Source organism: Sciurus vulgaris (genome assembly GCF_902686455.1).
Source record: "Sciurus vulgaris genome assembly, chromosome: 1".
NCBI lineage: Eukaryota > Metazoa > Chordata > Mammalia > Rodentia > Sciuridae > Sciurus > Sciurus vulgaris.
The window spans coordinates 212,064,756-212,083,275 of NC_136461.1; the positions used below are offsets into that span (position 1 = coordinate 212,064,756).

Consider the following 18,520-nt stretch of genomic DNA (forward strand, 5'->3'; position numbering starts at 1 on the left):
TCTGTGCCCGCTCTACTCTTCTGGTTAGCCTGGAGCTAGGGCACACCTGGCGCCCGGGCACCCACAAGGTTGGGGCCCACATGGATTCTCTCCGCACTGCCAGGGTCGACTGAGGAGGACCGGGCAGCCGCTCTCATCCAGCGTGCCTTCCGGCAGCACCTGGCCAGGCAGGAGCTGGCCCGGCGCCGGCAGGAGCGGCAGGACTACCTGGAGCAGATGGAGAAGCTGCAGAGAGAGGTGGGCGCCAGGTCAGGGGCCCGGAGCGTCGGGTCCAGATGTGAGTCCGGGGCTCAGGGCGGGGCCCATGCCCCCAGGGCTGAGGGGACAGTGACCTCCGGCTGTGCCCCGCAGGCCTACCTGGCCTTGGTGCGCAGGGAGCAGGAGGCCGCGCGGCGGCAGCGGCAGCAGGAGGAGGCGGCGCAGCGCGAGCGGCAGGAGGAGCTGCGGCGCCGGGGCCGCCTGCTGGACGCCGCCTTCGAAGGAGACCTGGGCGAGATCCGGGCCGTCCTGCAGGAGGTCAGTGGGGGCGGCGGGCGCGGCGGCGCGGCGGCGCGAAGTGACGCGCTGCTGGCCCGCAGGTGGAGCAGCGGCTGACCCGCGAGGGCGTGGGCCACGACGAGGAGGGCCGCGCGCGGCGGCTGCGGCGGCGCCTGGCCGCCGTGGAGTGCGAGGACAGCCACGGGAACACGCCGCTGTCCGAGGCGGCCGCGGGCGGGCAGGCGCTGGCCATCCAGCTGCTGGCCGAGTTGGGCGCCAGCCCCAACAGCAAGGTGCGCCCAGCGGGCTGGGCGGCCGGGGTCCCAGCCCGCCGCCGCGCGCTCACCCGGCCCCTCGCGCAGGGCGCCTTCGGCCGGACGCCGCTGTACCGGGCAGCCTTCGGGGGCCACCTGCAGGCCGTGGAGGTGCTTCTGAAGCTCGGAGCAGACCCCCGGGTGTACGCGGACGACGGGAGCACCCCGGAGCAGGTGCGGGCGGGACAGGGCGGGCTCGGGCGCACCAGGCGGGCGCCACTTCGCTCCTGCCGGCGCATCCCATCCCGGGGCGCGCCGCCAGCCCCCAGTCCCGGCTCAAACCTGCGTGTCACTGCTCGGTGGCCCACGCCTGTGTGCCCAGCGACCTGCGAGGCTGAGGCAGGAGGACCACAGAACAAGGCCAGCCTCAGCAAATCGAGGCCTGTCTCCAAATAAAAAATAAGAAGGGCCGGGGATGTGGCTTAGTGGTGGAGCACCCCCGGGTTCAATTCCCAGCACCAAACACAAAACAGAAGTCCTTCTTTGGAGGCAGGGTCACAGCTCTAGATGGGGAGGCTGAGACTGGCGGCCTTAGGGGTTGACTGGAACCCCTGGGGCAGCGCTGGGCCAGCAGGGCCTCTCTGAGCAGCTCCTCCTGCGGGAGCCGGGGAGCGCCCCCCAGTGAGTGCCCTCGGACTGTGGGGCCCAGGGGGCGCTGCGGAGGCTCCTGAGAAGCCAGGTCAGGAAATGCTGGCTACCTACCTCGGTTTCCTTTAAGTCAACTTGACTTGACCCCCAGTCCCCACCTCAGGCCCCGCCCCTACACCCAGGCTGCCTGGAAGTCCTGGGATGGGCCTCAGGCCTGCTGGCAGGGCCTCCTTCCACGCTCAGTGCTAGGAGGACAGCCAGGGCCTTGGCCAGCCTGGGACCTTGGTTCCTCCTGTGGCTGCCGCTCTAGGCCTGACCTACTTCACCCTTCTTCCCTTTGTCTGCCAGGGCCCCTGGACTAGCAGGGAGGCAGGGAGCTCTGAGGTGTGGACAGGCACTGGTGGGAGTCTGGAGCTTCAGAGGAGAGGTCCACAGAGCCTGTGCCCGTGGCCTGGGGGCAGATGCAGGCCCAGGAAGGCAACAGGAAGGTGGCGGTGCTGCCGGCAGGAGGGGCCAGGAGACAGTCACCTCCACGGCTGAACTTCACAGGAGAATCGGGGCTTGACTGCTCCTACACCTTCCGCAAAATTAACTCAAAATGGGTTAGAGATCCGATGTAAATACAAATAAAACATTGCCAGAACCCCATCCCTCTTCCCAGTCCGCCATGCCCTGGATCATATGGTGACACCGCTGCCCAGCTGCTCATGAATGCGGCTGTTGTCAGTACTTTTTAGTGCAGACCTGTGTGGGTATGCAGTGGCACCTCGCTGTGCTTCTAATGCACATTTTCTGCTTTTTAATGAATGAGGGAGAGAAACCTGCCTTATGCTTGACAGCTATTCAGACTTCTTCTTAAAGAGGGCTGTCAGCTGGGTGCAGTGGCTCAGCCTGTGATCCTAGTGGCTCAGGAGGCTGAAGAGGAGAATCCCAAGTTCAAGGCCAGCCTCAGCAACTTAGCAAGACCCTGATAAGCATGCCTGGGTACAGAAAAAAAAAAAAAAAAAAAAAAAAAAGGAAGGAAGAAATAAAAGAAAGTAAGAAAAAAAGAAGAGGTGGCTATTCACATTAGTGACAGCTCTTTTCTGGGTTGTCTGAGAGATGTTCCCTGTCCATCTGAAGGTGGTCTTCACATATTCCAAACCAAGCCTTTGGTGACACACTGTGCTGTTTGCCTTTCTTGCTGTCTACTACAGTGAATGTCCTGGCTCCTTCCTCTGATGGTGGGAGCTTCCGGTGTTGGTTTAAATCTCTACCTTTCCCACGGACAAAAGACCTTTCTTACCCAGCCTCCTGCATCTTTCCATCAGATCTGAGCCCACTAGAATTCATGTTTGGGCAGTGTTTGTCTGTGGCTGTGAGTTGTTGATCGTGTCCGTTGTTCATGAGAATGCACGATCGTCTCTGAGAAGAGAGGACTCTCAGAATGTGCGACTCTCCTCTGAGAATGCGGAACTGTCCTCTGAGAATGTGGGACTGTCCTCTGAGAATGCGGGACTGTTCTCTGAGAATGCGGGACTCTCCTCTGAGAATGTGGGACTGTCCTCTGAGAATGCGGGACTGTCCTCTGAGAATGCGGGACTGTTCTCTGAGAATGCGGGACTCTCCTCTGAGAATGTGGGACTGTCCTTTGAGAATGTGGGACTGTTCTCTGAGAATGCGGGACTGTTCTCTGAGAATGCGGGACTCTCCTCTGAGAATGTGGGACTGTCCTCTGAGAATGCGGGACTGTCCTCTGAGAATGTGGGACTGTTCTCTGAGAATGCGGGACTGTTCTCTGAGAATGCGGGACTCTCCTCTGAGAATGTGGGACTGTTCTCTGAGAATGCGGGACTGTTCTCTGAGAATGTGGGACTGTCCTCTGTGAATGTGGGACTGTTCTCTGAGAATGTGGGACTCTCCTCTGAGAATGCGGAACGGTCCTCTGAGAATGTGGGACTGTCCTCTGAGAATGTGGGACTGTCCTCTGTGAATGCGGGAGTGTCCTCTGAGAATGCGGGACTGTCCATTGAGAATGTGGGACTCTCCTCTGTGAATGCGGGAGTGTCCACTGTCAATGCGGGACTCTCCTCTGTGAATGCTGGACTCTCATCTGAGAATGGGGGACTGTCCTCTGAGAATGCGGGAGTGTCCTCTGAGAATGTGGGACTGTCCTCTGAGAATGCGGGACTCTCCTGTGAGAATGCGGGACTGTCCACTGTCAATGCGGGACTCTCCTCTGTGAATGCTGGACTCTCATCTGAGAATGGGGGACTGTCCTCTGAGAATGCCGACTGTCCTCTGAGAACGTGGGACTGTCCTCTGAGAATGTGGGACTGTCCTCTGTGAATGCGGGAGTGTCCTCTGAGAATGCGGGACTGTCCTCTGAGAATGTGGGACTCTCCTCTGTGAATGCGGGAGTGTCCTCTGTGAATGCGGGAGTGTCCTCTGTGAATGCGGGAGTGTCCTCTGAGAATGCGGGACTGTCCTCTGAGAATGCGGGACTGTCCTCTGAGAATGCGGGAGTGTCCTCTGAGAATGCGGGACTGTCCTCTGAGAATGCGGGAGTGTCCTCTGTGAATGCGGGAGTGTCCTCTGAGAATGCGGGACTGTCCACTGTCAATGCGGGACTCTCCTCTGTGATTGCTGGACTCTCATCTGAGAATGGGGGACTGTCCTCTGAGAATGCCAACTGTCCTCTGAGAACGTGGGACTCTCCTCTGAGAATGTGGGACTGTCCTCTGAGAATGCGGGACTCTCCTTTGTGAATGTGGGACTGTCCTCTGAGAATGCGGGACTGTCCTATGAGAATGCGGGACTGTCCTCTGAGAATGTGGGACTGTCCTCTGAGAATGCGGGACTGTCCACTGTCAATGTGGGACTCTCCTCTGTGAATGTGGGACTGTCCTCTGAGAATGTGGGACTGTCCTCTGTGAATGTGGGACTGTTCTCTGAGAATGTGGGACTCTCCTCTGAGAATGTGGGACTCTCCTCTGTGAATGTGGGACTGTCCTCTGAGAATGTGGGACTGTCCTCTGTGAATGTGGGACTCTCCTCTGAGAATGTGGGACTCTCCTCTGAGAATGCGGGACTCTCGTCTGTGAATGAGGGACTGTCCTCTGAGAATGCGGGACTGTCGTCTGTGAATGTGGGACTGTCCTCTGAGAATGTGGGACTCTCCCCTGAGAATGCGCAACTGTCCTCTGAGAATGTGGGACTGTCGTCTGTGAATGTGGGACTGTCCTCTGTGAATGCGGGACTCTCCTCTGAGAATGTGGGACTGTCCTCTGAGAATGCGGGACTCTCCTTTGTGAATGTGGGACTGTCCTCTGAGAATGCGGGACTGTCCTATGAGAATGCGGGACTGTCCTCTGAGAATGTGGGACTGTCCTCTGAGAATGCGGGACTGTCCACTGTCAATGTGGGACTCTCCTCTGTGAATGTGGGACTGTCCTCTGAGAATGTGGGACTGTCCTCTGTGAATGTGGGACTGTTCTCTGAGAATGTGGGACTCTCCTCTGAGAATGTGGGACTCTCCTCTGTGAATGTGGGACTGTCCTCTGAGAATGTGGGACTGTCCTCTGTGAATGTGGGACTGTTCTCTGAGAATGTGGGACTGTCCTCTGAGAATGCGGGACTCTCCTCTGAGAATGTGGGACTCTCCTCTGAGAATGTGGGACTCTCCCCTGAGAATGCGCGACTGTCCTCTGAGAATGCGGGACTGTCGTCTGTGAATGTGGGACTGTCCTCTGAGAATGTGGGACTCTCCCCTGAGAATGCGCAACTGTCCTCTGAGAATGTGGGACTGTCCTCTGAGAATGTGGGACTCTCCTCTGAGAATGCGGGACTGTCCTCTGAGAATGCGGAACTGTCCTCTGAGAATGCGGGACTCTCCTCTGAGAATGCGGGACTGTCCCCTGTGAATGCGGGACTCTCCTCTGAGAATGCGCGACTGTCCCCTGTGAATGCGGGACTCTCCTCTGAGAATGCGGGACTGTCCTCTGAGAATGCGCAACTGTCCTCTGTGAATGCGGGACTCTCCCCTGAGAATGCGCAACTGTTCTCTGAGAATGTGGGACTGTCCTCTGAGAATGTGGGACTCTCCCCTGAGAATGGGCAACTGTCCTCTGAGAATGTGGGACTGTCCTCTGAGAATGCGGGACTGTCGTCTGTGAATGCGGGACTGTCCTCTGAGAATGCGGAACTGTCCTCTGAGAATGCGGAACTGTCCTCTGAGAATGCGGGACTCTCCTCTGAGAATGCGGGACTGTCCCCTGTGAATGCGGGACTCTCCTCTGAGAATGCGCGACTGTCCCCTGTGAATGCGGGACTCTCCTCGGAGAATGCGGGACTGTCCTCTGAGAATGCGGAACTGTCCTCTGAGAATGCGGGACTCTCCTCTGAGAATGCGGGACTGTCCCCTGTGAATGCGGGACTCTCCTCTGAGAATGCGCGACTGTCCCCTGTGAATGCGGGACTCTCCTCTGAGAATGCGGGACTGTCCTCTGAGAATGCGCAACTGTCCTCTGTGAATGCGGGACTCTCCCCTGAGAATGCGCAACTGTTCTCTGAGAATGTGGGACTGTCCTCTGAGAATGTGGGACTCTCCCCTGAGAATGGGCAACTGTCCTCTGAGAATGTGGGACTGTCCTCTGACAGTGCGGGACTCTCCTCTGACAATGTGGGACTCTCCTCTGAGAATGCGGGACTGTCCTCTGAGAATGCGGAACTGTCCTCTGAGAATGTGGACTCTCCCCTGAGAATGCGCAACTGTCCTCTGAGAATGTGGGACTGTCCTCTGAGAATGTGGGACTCTTCCCTGAGAATGCGCAACTGTCCTCTGAGAATGTGGGACGGTCCTCTGAGAATGTGGGACTCTCCCCTGAGAATGCGCAACTGTCCTCTGAGAATGTGGGACTGTCCTCTGAGAATGTGGGACTGTCCTCTGAGAATGCGGGACTCTCCCCTGAGAACGCGCGACTGTCCCCTGTGAATGCGGGACTCTCCTCTGAGAATGCGGGACTCTCGTCTGTGAATGCGGTACTCTCCTCTGAGAATGCGCGACTGTCCTCTGAGAACGTGGGACTGTCCTCTGAGAATGCGGGACTGTCCTCTGACAATGCGGGACTGTCCTCTGAGAATGCGGGACTGTCCTCTGTGAATGCGGGACTGTCCTCTGAGAATGCGGGACTGTCCTCTGAGAATGCGGGACTCTCCTCTAAGAATGTGGGACTGTCCTCTGAGAATGCGGGACTCTCCTCTGAGAATGCGGGACTCTCCTCTGTGAATGTGGGACTGTCCTCTGAGAATGCGGGACTGTCCTCTGAGAATGCGGGACTCTCCTCTGAGAATGTGGGACTGTCCTCTGAGAATGTGGGACTGTCCTCTCAGAATGCGGGACTCTCCTTTGAGAATGTGGGATTGTCCTCTGAGAATGCGGGACTGTCCTCTGAGAATGCGGGACTGTCCTCTGAGAATGCGGGACTCTGTGAATGTGGGACTGTTCTCTGAGAATGTGGGACTCTCCTCTGTGTATGTGGGACTGTCCTCTGAGAATGCGGGACTCTCCTCTGAGAATGCGGGACTCTCCTCTGTGAATGTGGGACTGTCCTCTGAGAATGCGGGACTCTCCTCTGAGAATGTAGGACTGCCCTCTGAGAATGCGGGACTCTCCCCTGAGAATGCGGGACTCTCCTCTGAGAATGTGGGACTGTCCTCTGTGAATGTGGGACTGTCCTCTGAGAATGCGCGACTGTCCCCTGTGAATGCGGGACTCTCCTCTGAGAATGCGGGACTCTCGTCTGTGAATGCGGTACTCTCCTCTGAGAATGCGCGACTGTCCTCTGAGAACGTGGGACTGTCCTCTGAGAATGCGGGACTGTCCTCTGACAATGCGGGACTGTCCTCTGAGAATAGGGGACTCTCCCCTGAGAACGCGCGACTGTCCCCTGTGAATGCGGGACTCTCCTCTGAGAATGCGGGACTCTCGTCTGTGAATGCGGTACTCTCCTCTGAGAATGCGCGACTGTCCTCTGAGAACGTGGGACTGTCCTCTGAGAATGCGGGACTGTCCTCTGACAATGCGGGACTGTCCTCTGAGAATGCGGGACTGTCCTCTGTGAATGCGGGACTGTCCTCTGAGAATGCGGGACTGTCCTCTGAGAATGCGGGACTCTCCTCTAAGAATGTGGGACTGTCCTCTGAGAATGCGGGACTCTCCTCTGAGAATGCGGGACTCTCCTCTGTGAATGTGGGACTGTCCTCTGAGAATGCGGGACTGTCCTCTGAGAATGCGGGACTCTCCTCTGAGAATGTGGGACTGTCCTCTGAGAATGTGGGACTGTCCTCTCAGAATGCGGGACTCTCCTTTGAGAATGTGGGATTGTCCTCTGAGAATGCGGGACTGTCCTCTGAGAATGCGGGACTGTCCTCTGAGAATGCGGGACTCTGTGAATGTGGGACTGTTCTCTGAGAATGTGGGACTCTCATCTGTGTATGTGGGACTGTCCTCTGAGAATGTGGGACTCTCCTCTGAGAATGCGGGACTCTCCTCTGTGAATGTGGGACTGTCCTCTGAGAATGCGGGACTCTCCTCTGAGAATGTAGGACTGCCCTCTGAGAATGCGGGACTCTCCCCTGAGAATGCGGGACTCTCCTCTGAGAATGTGGGACTGTCCTCTGTGAATGTGGGACTGTCCTCTGAGAATGCGCGACTGTCCTCTGAAAATGCGGGACTCTCCTCTGAGAATGTGGGACTGTCCTCTGAGAATGCGGGACTCTCCGCTGAGAATGCGGGACTCTCCCCTGAGAATGCGGGACTCTCCTCTGAGAATGCGGGACTCTCCTCTGTGAATGTGGGACTGTCCTCTGAGAATGCGGGACTGTCCTTTGAGAATGTGGGACTGTCCTCTGAGAATGCGGGACTGTCCTCTGAGTATGCGGGACTGTCCTCTCAGAATGCGGGACTGTCCTCTGAGTATGTGGGACTCTCCTCTGTGAATGTGGGACTGTCCTCTGAGAATGCGGGACTCTCCTCTGAGAATGCGCGACTGTCCTCTCAGAATGCGGGACTCTCCTTTGAGAATGGGGGACTGTCCTCTGAGAATGCGGGACTCTCCTCTGAGAATGTGGGACTGTCCTCTGAGAATGCGCGACTGTCCTCTCAGAATGCGGGACTCTCCTTTGAGAATGGGGGACTGTCCTCTGAGAATATGGGACTCTCCTCTGAGAATGTGGGACTGTCCTCTGAGAATGCGGGACTGTCCTCTCAGAATGCGGGACTCTCCTTTGAGAATGCGGGACTCTCCTCTGAGAATATGGGACTCTCCTCTGTGAATGCGGGACTCTCCTCTGAGAATGCGGGACTGTCCTCTGAGAATGTGGGACTCTCCTCTGTGAATGCGGGAGTGTCCACTGCCAATGCGGGACTCTCCTCTGTGAATGCTGGACTCTCATCTGAGAATGGGGGACTGTCCTCTGAGAATGCGGGAGTGTCCTCTGAGAATGCGGGACTGTCCTCTGAGAATGCGGGACTCTCCTGTGAGAATGCGGGACTGTCCACTGTCAATGCGGGACTCTCCTCTGTGAATGCTGGACTCTCATCTGAGAATGGGGGACTGTCCTCTGAGAATGCCGACTGTCCTCTGAGAACGTGGGACTGTCCTCTGAGAATGTGGGACTGTCCTCTGTGAATGCGGGAGTGTCCTCTGAGAATGCGGGACTGTCCTCTGAGAATGTGGGACTCTCCTCTGTGAATGCGGGAGTGTCCTCTGTGAATGCGGGAGTGTCCTCTGAGAATGCGGGACTGTCCTCTGAGAATGCGGGACTGTCCTCTGAGAATTGGGACTGTCCTCTGAGAATGCGGGACTGTCCACTGTCAATGCGGGACTCTCCTCTGTGATTGCTGGACTCTCATCTGAGAATGGGGGACTGTCCTCTGAGAATGCCGACTGTCCTCTGAGAACGTGGGACTGTCCTCTGAGAATGTGGGACTGTCCTCTGTGAATGCGGGAGTGTCCTCTGAGAATGCGGGACTGTCCTCTGAGAATGTCGGACTGTCCTCTGTGAATGCGGGAGTGTCCTCTGAGAATGCGGGACTGTCCTCTGAGAATGCGGGACTGTCCACTGAGAATTGGGACTGTCCTCTGAGAATGCGGGACTGTCCACTGTCAATGCGAGTCTCTCCTCTGTGAATGCTGGACTCTCATCTGAGAATGGGGGACTGTCCTCTGAGAATGCCGACTGTCCTCTGAGAACGTGGGACTGTCCTCTGAGAATGTGGGACTGTCCTCTGTGAATGCGGGAGTGTCCTCTGAGAATGCGGGACTGTCCTCTGAGAATGCGGGACTGTCCTCTGAGAATGTGGGACTGTCCTCTGAGAATGCGGGACTGTCCACTGTCAATGCGGGACTCTCCTCTGTGAATGCAGGAGTGTCCTCTGAGAATGCGGGACTGTCCTTGAGAATGCGGGACTGTCCTCTGAGAATGTGGGACTGTCTTCTGAAAATGCGGGACTGTCCTCTGAGAATGCGGGCCTGTTTTCTGAGAATGCGGGACTGTGCTCTGAGAATGCGGGACTGTCCTTCGTGAATGCGGGACTCTCCTCTGAGAATAAGGGACTCTGAGAATGCGGGAGTGTCCTCTGAGAATGCGAGAGTGTCCTCTGAGAATGCGGGAGTGTCCTCTCAGAATGTGGGACTGTCTTCTGAAAATGTGGGACTGTCCTCTGAGAATGCGGGCCTGTTTTCTGAGAATGCGGGAGTGTCCTCTGAGAATGCGGGACTGTCCTCTGAGAATGCGGGACTGTCCTCTGAGAATGCGGGACTCTCCTCTGAGAATGCGGAACTGTCCTCTGTGAATGTGGGACTGTCCTCTGAGAATGTGGGACTGTCCTCTGAGAATGCGGGACTGTCCTCTGAGAATGCGGGACTCTCCTCTGAGAATGCGGGACTATTCTCTGAGAATGCGGGACTCTCCTCTGAGAATGCGGGACTCTCCTCTGAGAATGCGGGAGTGTCCTCTGAGAATGCGGGACTCTCCTCTGAGAATGCGGAACTGTCCTCTGAGAATGTGGGACTGTCCTCTGAGAATGTGGGACTGTTCTCTGAGAATGCGGGACTCTCCTCTGAGAATGCGGGACTCTCCTCTGAGAATGCGGGACTGTCCTCTGAGAATGTGGGACTGTCCTCTGAGAATGCGGGACTCTCCTCTGAGAATGCGGAACTGTCCTCTGAGAATGTGGGACTGTCCTCTGAGAATGTGGGACTGTCCTCTGAGAATGTGGGACTGTCCTCTGAGAATGTGGGACTCTCCTCTGTGAATGCGGGAGTGTCCACTGTCAATGCGGGACTCTCCTCTGTGAATGCTGGACTCTCATCTGAGAATGGGGGACTGTCCTCTGAGAATGCCGACTGTCCTCTGAGAACGTGGGACTGTCCTCTGAGAATGTGGGACTGTCCTCTGTGAATGCGGGACTCTCCTCTGAGAATGTGGGACTGTCCTCTGAGAATGCGGGACTCTCCTTTGTGAATGTGGGACTGTCCTCTGAGAAAGCGGGACTGTCCTCTGAGAAAGCGGAACTGTCCTCTGAGAATTGGGACTGTCCTCTGAGAATGCGGTACTGTCCACTGTCAATGCGAGACTCTCCTCTGTGAATGCTGGACTCTCATCTGAGAATGGGGGACTGTCCTCTGAGAATGCCGACTGTCCTCTGAGAACGTGGGACTGTCCTCTGAGAATGTGGGACTGTCCTCTCTGAATGCGGGAGTGTCCTCTGAGAATGCGGGACTGTCCTCTGAGAATGTGGGACTGTCCTCTGTGAATGCGGGAGTGTCCTCTGAGAATGCGGGACTGTCCTCTGAGAATGCGGGACTGTCCTCTGAGAATGTGGGACTGTCCTCTGAGAATGCGGGACTGTCCACTGTCAATGCGGGACTCTCCTCTGTGAATGCGGGAGTGTCCTCTGAGAATGCGGGACTGTCCTTTGAGAATGCGGGACTGTCCTCTGAGAATGTGGGACTGTCTTCTGAAAATGCGGGACTGTCCTCTGAGAATGCGGGCCTGTTTTCTGAGAATGCGGGACTGTGCTCTGAGAATGCGGGACTGTCCTTCGTGAATGCGGGACTCTCCTCTGAGAATAAGGGACTCTGAGAATGCGGGAGTGTCCTCTGAGAATGCGAGAGTGTCCTCTGAGAATGCGGGAGTGTCCTCTCAGAATGTGGGACTGTCTTCTGAAAATGCGGGACTGTCCTCTGAGAATGCGGGCCTGTTTTCTGAGAATGCGGGAGTGTCCTCTGAGAATGCGGGACTGTCCTCTGAGAATGCGGGACTGTCCTCTGAGAATGCGGGACTCTCCTCTGAGAATGCGGAACTGTCCTCTGTGAATGTGGGACTGTCCTCTGAGAATGCGGGACTGTCCTCTGAGAATGTGGGACTGTTCTCTGAGAATGCGGGACTCTCCTCTGAGAATGCGGGACTCTCCTCTGAGAATGCGGGACTATTCTCTGAGAATGCGGGACTCTCCTCTGAGAATGCGGGACTCTCCTCTGAGAATGCGGGAGTGTCCTCTGAGAATGCGGGACTCTCCTCTGAGAATGCGGAACTGTCCTCTGAGAATGTGGGACTGTCCTCTGAGAATGTGGGACTGTTCTCTGAGAATGCGGGACTCTCCTCTGAGAATGCGGGACTCTCCTCTGAGAATGCGGGACTGTCCTCTGAGAATGTGGGACTGTCCTCTGAGAATGCGGGACTCTCCTCTGAGAATGCGGAACTGTCCTCTGAGAATGTGGGACTGTCCTCTGAGAATGTGGGACTGTCCTCTGAGAATGTGGGACTGTCCTCTGAGAATGTGGGACTCTCCTCTGTGAATGCGGGAGTGTCCACTGTCAATGCGGGACTCTCCTCTGTGAATGCTGGACTCTCATCTGAGAATGGGGGACTGTCCTCTGAGAATGCCGACTGTCCTCTGAGAACGTGGGACTGTCCTCTGAGAATGTGGGACTGTCCTCTGTGAATGCGGGACTCTCCTCTGAGAATGTGGGACTGTCCTCTGAGAATGCGGGACTCTCCTTTGTGAATGTGGGACTGTCCTCTGAGAAAGCGGGACTGTCCTCTGAGAAAGCGGAACTGTCCTCTGAGAATGCGGGACTGTCCTCTGAGAATGTGGGACTGTCCTCTGAGAATGCGGGACTGTCCACTGTCAATGCGGGACTCTCCTCTGTGAATGCTGGACTCTCATCTGAGAATGGGGGACTGTCCTCTGAGAATGCCGACTGTCCTCTGAGAACGTGGGACTGTCCTCTGAGAATGTGGGACTGTCCTCTGAGAATGCGGACTGTCCACTGTCAATGCGGGACTCTCCTCTGTGAATGCTGGACTCTCATCTGAGAATGGGGGACTGTCCTCTGAGAATGCCGACTGTCCTCTGAGAATGTGGGACTGTCCTCTGAGAATGTGGGACTGTCCTCTGTGAATGCGGGAGTGTCCTCTGAGAATGCGGGACTGTCCTCTGAGAATGTGGGACTGTCCTCTGTGAATGCGGAGTGTCCTCTGAGAATGCGGGACTGTCCTCTGAGAATGCGGGACTGTCCTCTGAGAATTGGGACTGTCCTCTGAGAATGCGGTACTGTCCACTGTCAATGCGAGACTCTCCTCTGTGAATGCTGGACTGTCATCTGAGAATGGGGGACTGTCCTCTGAGAATGCCGACTGTCCTCTGAGAACGTGGGACTGTCCTCTGAGAATGTGGGACTGTCCTCTCTGAATGCGGGAGTGTCCTCTGAGAATGCGGGACTGTCCTCTGAGAATGCGCGACTCTCCTCTGAGAATGTGGGACTGTCCTCTGAGAATGCGGGACTGTCCACTGTCAATGCGGGACTCTCCTCTGTGAATGGGGGACTGTCCTCTCAGAATGCGGGACTCTCCATTGAGAATGCGGTACTCTCCTCTGTGAATGTGTTACTGTCCTCTGAGAATGCGGGACTGTCCTCTGAGAATGCGGGACTCTCCTCTGAGAATGCGGGACTCTCCTCTGAGAATGGGGGACTGTCCTCTGAGAATGCGGGACTCTCCTCTGAGAATGCGGTACTCTCCTCTGTGAATGTGTTACTTTCCTCTGAGAATGTGGGACTCTCCTCTGAGAATGGGGGACTGTCCTCTCAGAATGCGGGACTCTCCTCTGAGAATGCGGTACTCTCCTCTGTGAATGTGTTACTGTCCTCTGAGAATGCGGGACTGTCCTCTGAGAATGCGGGACTCTCCTCTGAGAATGCGGGACTCTCCTCTGAGAATGGGGGACTGTCCTCTCAGAATGCGGGACTCTCCTCTGAGAATGCGGGACTGTCCTCTCAGAATGCGGGACTGTCCTCTGAGAATGCGGGACTGTCCTCTGAGAATGTGGGACTGTCCTCTGAGAATGCAGGACTCTCCTCTGAGAATAGGGGACTCTCCTCTGAGAATGCGCGACTGTCCCCTGTGAATGCGGGACTCTCCTCTGAGAATGCGGGACTGTCCTCTGAGAATGCGGAACTGTCCTCTGTGAATGTGGGACTCTCCCCTGAGAATGCGCAACTGTCCTCTGAGAATGTGGGACTGTCCTCTGAGAATGTGGGACTCTCCCCTGAGAATGCGCAACTGTCCTCTGAGAATGTGGGACTGTCCTCTGAGAATGTGGGACTGTCCTCTGAGAATGCGGGACTCTCCTCTGAGAATGCGCGACTGTCCCCTGTGAATGCGGGACTCTCCTCTCAGAATGCGGGACTCTCCTCTGAGAATGCGGTACTCTCCTCTGTGAATGTGTTACTGTCCTCTGAGAATGCGGGACTGTCCTCTGAGAATGCGGGACTGTCCTCTGAGAATGCGGGACTCTCCTCTGAGAATGGGGGACTGTCCTCTCAGAATGCGGGACTCTCCTCTGAGAATGCGGTACTCTCCTCTGTGAATGTGTTACTGTCCTCTGAGAATGCGGGACTGTCCTCTGAGAATGCGGGACTGTCCTCTGAGAATGTGGGACTCTCCTCTGAGAATGGGGGACTGTCCTCTCAGAATGCGGGACTCTCCTCTGAGAATGCGGTACTCTCCTCTGTGAATGTGTTACTGTCCTCTGAGAATGCGGGACTGTCCTCTGAGAATGCGGGACTCTCCTCTGAGAATGCAGGACTCTCCTCTGAGAATGGGGGACTGTCCTCTCAGAATGCGGGACTCTCCTCTGAGAATGCGGGACTGTCCTCTCAGAATGCGGGACTGTCCTCTGAGAATGCGGGACTGTCCTCTGAGAATGCGGGACTGTCCTCTCAGAATGCGGGACTCTCCTTTGAGAATGCGGGACTCTCCTCTGAGAATGTGGGACTGTCCTCTGTGAATGCGGGACTGTCCTCTCAGAATGCGGGACTCTCCTTTGAGAATGCGGGACTCTCCTCTGAGAATGCGGGACTGTCCTCTTAGAATGCGGGACTCTCCTATGAGAATGCGGGACTGTCCTCTGAGAATGCGGGACTGTCCTCTGAGAATGCGGGACTGTCCTCTGAGAATGCGGGACTCTCCTCTGAGAATGCGGGACTCTCCTCTGAGAATGGGGGACTGTCCTCTTAGAATGCGGGACTCTCCTCTGAGAATGCGGTACTCTCCTCTGTGAATGTGGGACTGTCCTCTGTGAATGTAGGACTGTCCTCTCAGAATGCGGGACTCTCTTTTGAGAATGCGGGACTGTCCTCTCAGAATGCGGACTCTCCTTTGAGAATGCGGGACTCTCCTCTGAGAATGCGGGACTGTCCTCTTAGAATGCGGGACTCTCCTATGAGAATGCGGGACTGTCCTCTGAGAATGCGGGACTGTCCTCTGAGAATGCGGGACTGTCCTCTGAGAATGCGGGACTCTCCTCTGAGAATGCGGGACTCTCCTCTGAGAATGGGGGACTGTCCTCTTAGAATGCGGGACTCTCCTCTGAGAATGCGGTACTCTCCTCTGTGAATGTGTTACTGTCCTCTGAGAATGCGGGACTGTCCTCTGAGAATGTGGGACTCTCCTCTGAGAATGGGGGACTGTCCTCTGAGAATGCGGGACTCTCCTCTGAGAATGCGGGACTCTCCTCTGAGAATGGGGGACTGTCCTCTCAGAATGCGGGACTCTCCATTGAGAATGCGGTACTCTCCTCTGCGAATGTGTTACTGTCCTCTGAGAATGCGGGACTGTCCTCTGAGAATGCGGGACTCTCCTCTGAGAATGCGGGACTCTCCTCTGAGAATGGGGGACTGTCCTCTGAGAATGCGGGACTCTCCTCTGAGAATGCGGTACTCTCCTCTGTGAATGTGTTACTTTCCTCTGAGAATGTGGGACTCTCCTCTGAGAATGGGGGACTGTCCTCTCAGAATGCGGGACTCTCCTCTGAGAATGCGGTACTCTCCTCTGTGAATGTGTTACTGTCCTCTGAGAATGCGGGACTGTCCTCTGAGAATGCGGGACTCTCCTCTGAGAATGGGGGACTGTCCTCTCAGAATGCGGGACTCTCCTCTGAGAATGCGGGACTGTCCTCTCAGAATGCGGGACTGTCCTCTGAGAATGCGGGACTGTCCTCTCAGAATGCGGGACTGTCCTCTCAGAATGCGGGACTCTCCTTTGAGAATGCGGGACTCTCCTCTGAGAATGCGAGACTGTCCTCTCAGAATGCGGGACTCTCCTTTGAGAATGCGGGACTCTCCTCTGTGAATGTGGGACTGTCCTCTCAGAATGCGGGACTCTCTTTTGAGAATGCGGGACTGTCCTCTCAGAATGCGGGACTCTCCTCTGAGAATGCGGGACTCTCCTCTGAGAATGCGGGACTGTCCTCTCAGAATACGGGCTCTCCTTTGAGAATGCGGGACTCTCCTCTGAGAATGCGGGACTCTCCTCTGAGAATGCGGGACTGTCCTCTCAGAATGCGGGACTCTCCTTTGAGAATGCGGGACTCTCCTTTGAGAATGTGGGACTGTCCTCTGAGAATGCGGGACTGTCCTCTGAGAATGCGGGACTGTCCTCTGAGAATGCGGGACTGTCCTCTGAGAATGTGGGACTGTCCTCTGTGAATGCGGGACTGTCCTCTCAGAATGCGGGACTCTCCTTTGAGAATGCGGGACTCTCCTCTGAGAATGCGGGACTGTCCTCTGAGAATGCGGGACTGTCCTTTGAGAATGCGGGACTCTCCTTTGAGAATGTGGGACTGTCCTCTGAGAATGCGGGACTGTCCTCTGAGAATGCGGGACTCTCCTCTGAGATTGTGGGACTTTCCTCTCAGAATGTGGGACTGTCCTCTCAGAATGCGGGACTCTCCTTTGAGAATGCGGGACTCTCCTTTGAGAATGTGGACTGTCCTCTGAGAATGCGGGACTGTCCTCTGAGAATGCGGGACTCTCCTCTGAGAATGCGGGACTCTCCTCTGAGAATGCGGGACTGTCGTCTCAGAGTGCGGGACTCTCCTTTGAGAATGCGGGACTCTACTCTGAGAATGCGGGACTGTCCTCTGTGAATGCGGGACTGTCCTCTCAGAATGCGGGACTGTTCTTTAAGAATGCCGGACTCTCCTCTGTGAATGCGGGAGTGTCCTCCCAGAATGCGGGACTCTCCTTTGAGAATGCGGGACTGTCCTCTCAGAATGCGGGACTCTCCTCTGAGAATGCGGGACTCTCCTCTGAGAATGTGGGACTGTCCTCTGTGAATGCGGGACTGTCCTCTCCGAATGCGGGACTCTCCTTTGAGAATGCGGGACTCTCCTCTGTGAATGTGGGACTGTCCTCTCAGACTGCGGGACTCTCTTTTGAGAATGCGGGACTGTCCTCTCAGAATGCGGGGCTCTCCTTTGAGAATGCGGGACTCTCCTCTGAGAATGTGGGACTGTCCTCTGAGAATGCGGGACTGTCCTCTGAGAATGCGGGACTCTCCTCTGAGAATGGGGGACTGTCCTCTCAGAATGCGGGACTCTCCTCTGAGAATGCGGTACTCTCCTCTGTGAATGTGTTACTGTCCTCTGAGAATGCGGGACTGTCCTCTGAGAATGCGGGACTCTCCTCTGAGAATGGGGGACTGTCCTCTCAGAATGCGGGACTCTCCTCTGAGAATGCGGTACTCTCCTCTGTGAATGTGTTACTGTCCTCTGAGAATGCGGGACTGTCCTCTGAGAATGCGGGACTCTCCTCTGAGAATGCGGGACTCTCCTCTGAGAATGGGGGACTGTCCTCTCAGAATGCGGGACTGTCCTCTGAGAATGCGGGACTGTCCTCTGAGAATGCGGGACTGTCCTCTCAGAATGCGGGACTCTCCTCTGAGAATGCGGTACTCTCCTCTGTGAATGTGTTACTGTCCTCTGAGAATGCGGGACTGTCCTCTGAGAATGCGGGACTCTCCTCTGAGAATGCGGGACTCTCCTCTGAGAATGCGGGACTGTCCTCTCAGAATGCGGGACTGTCCTCTGAGAATGCGGGACTGTCCTCTGAGAATGCGGGACTGTCCTCTCAGAATGCGGGACTCTCCTTTGAGAATGCGGGACTCTCCTCTGAGAATGTGGGACTGTCCTCTGTGAATGCGGGACTGTCCTCTCAGAATGCGGGACTCTCCTTTGAGAATGCGGGACTCTCCTCTGTGAATGTGGGACTGTCCTCTCAGAATGCGGGACTCTCTTTTGAGAATGCGGGACTGTCCTCTGAGAATGCGGGACTCTCCTCTGAGAATGCGGGACTCTCCTCTGAGAATGCGGGACTGTCCTCTCAGAATGCGGGACTCTCTTTTGAGAATGCGGGACTGTCCTTTCAGAATGCGGGACTCTCCTTTGAGAATGCGGGACTCTCCTTTGAGAATGTGGGACTGTCCTCTGAGAATGCGGGACTGTCCTCTGAGAATGCGGGACTGTCCTCTGAGAATGTGGGACTGTCCTCTGAGAATGCGGGACTGTCCTCTGTGAATGCGGGACTGTCCTCTCAGAATGCGGGTCTCTCCTCTGAGAATGCGGGACTCTCCTCTGAGAATGCGGGACTCTCCTCTGAGAATGCGGGACTCTCCTCTGAGATTGTGGGACTGTCCTCTCAGAATGTCGGACTGTCCTCTCAGAATGCGGGAGTCTCCTTTGAGAATGCGGGACTCTCCTTTGAGAATGTGGGACTGTCCTCTGAGAATGCGGGACTGTCCTCTCAGAATGGGGG

At 55.9% G+C, this 18,520-nt stretch overlaps 1 protein-coding gene across 9 annotated transcripts in view; it reads left to right on the forward strand.

Moving 5' to 3' along the window:
* Positions 1 to 18,520, forward strand: part of IQANK1 (IQ motif and ankyrin repeat containing 1) — a 56,500-nt gene that overhangs the window by 32,297 nt on the left and 5,683 nt on the right. For 8 of the 9 annotated variants that reach the window (XM_079125910.1, XM_079125915.1, XM_079125911.1 and 5 more), the window contains 4 exons: positions 104 to 237; positions 352 to 516; positions 579 to 770; positions 840 to 965. In XM_079125910.1, the coding sequence (XP_078982036.1) occupies positions 104 to 237; positions 352 to 516; positions 579 to 770; positions 840 to 965 (617 nt within the window). The remainder of the gene's footprint in view (positions 1 to 103; positions 238 to 351; positions 517 to 578; positions 771 to 839; positions 966 to 18,520) is intronic. The other variant, XM_079125914.1, reaches the window with a different exon arrangement.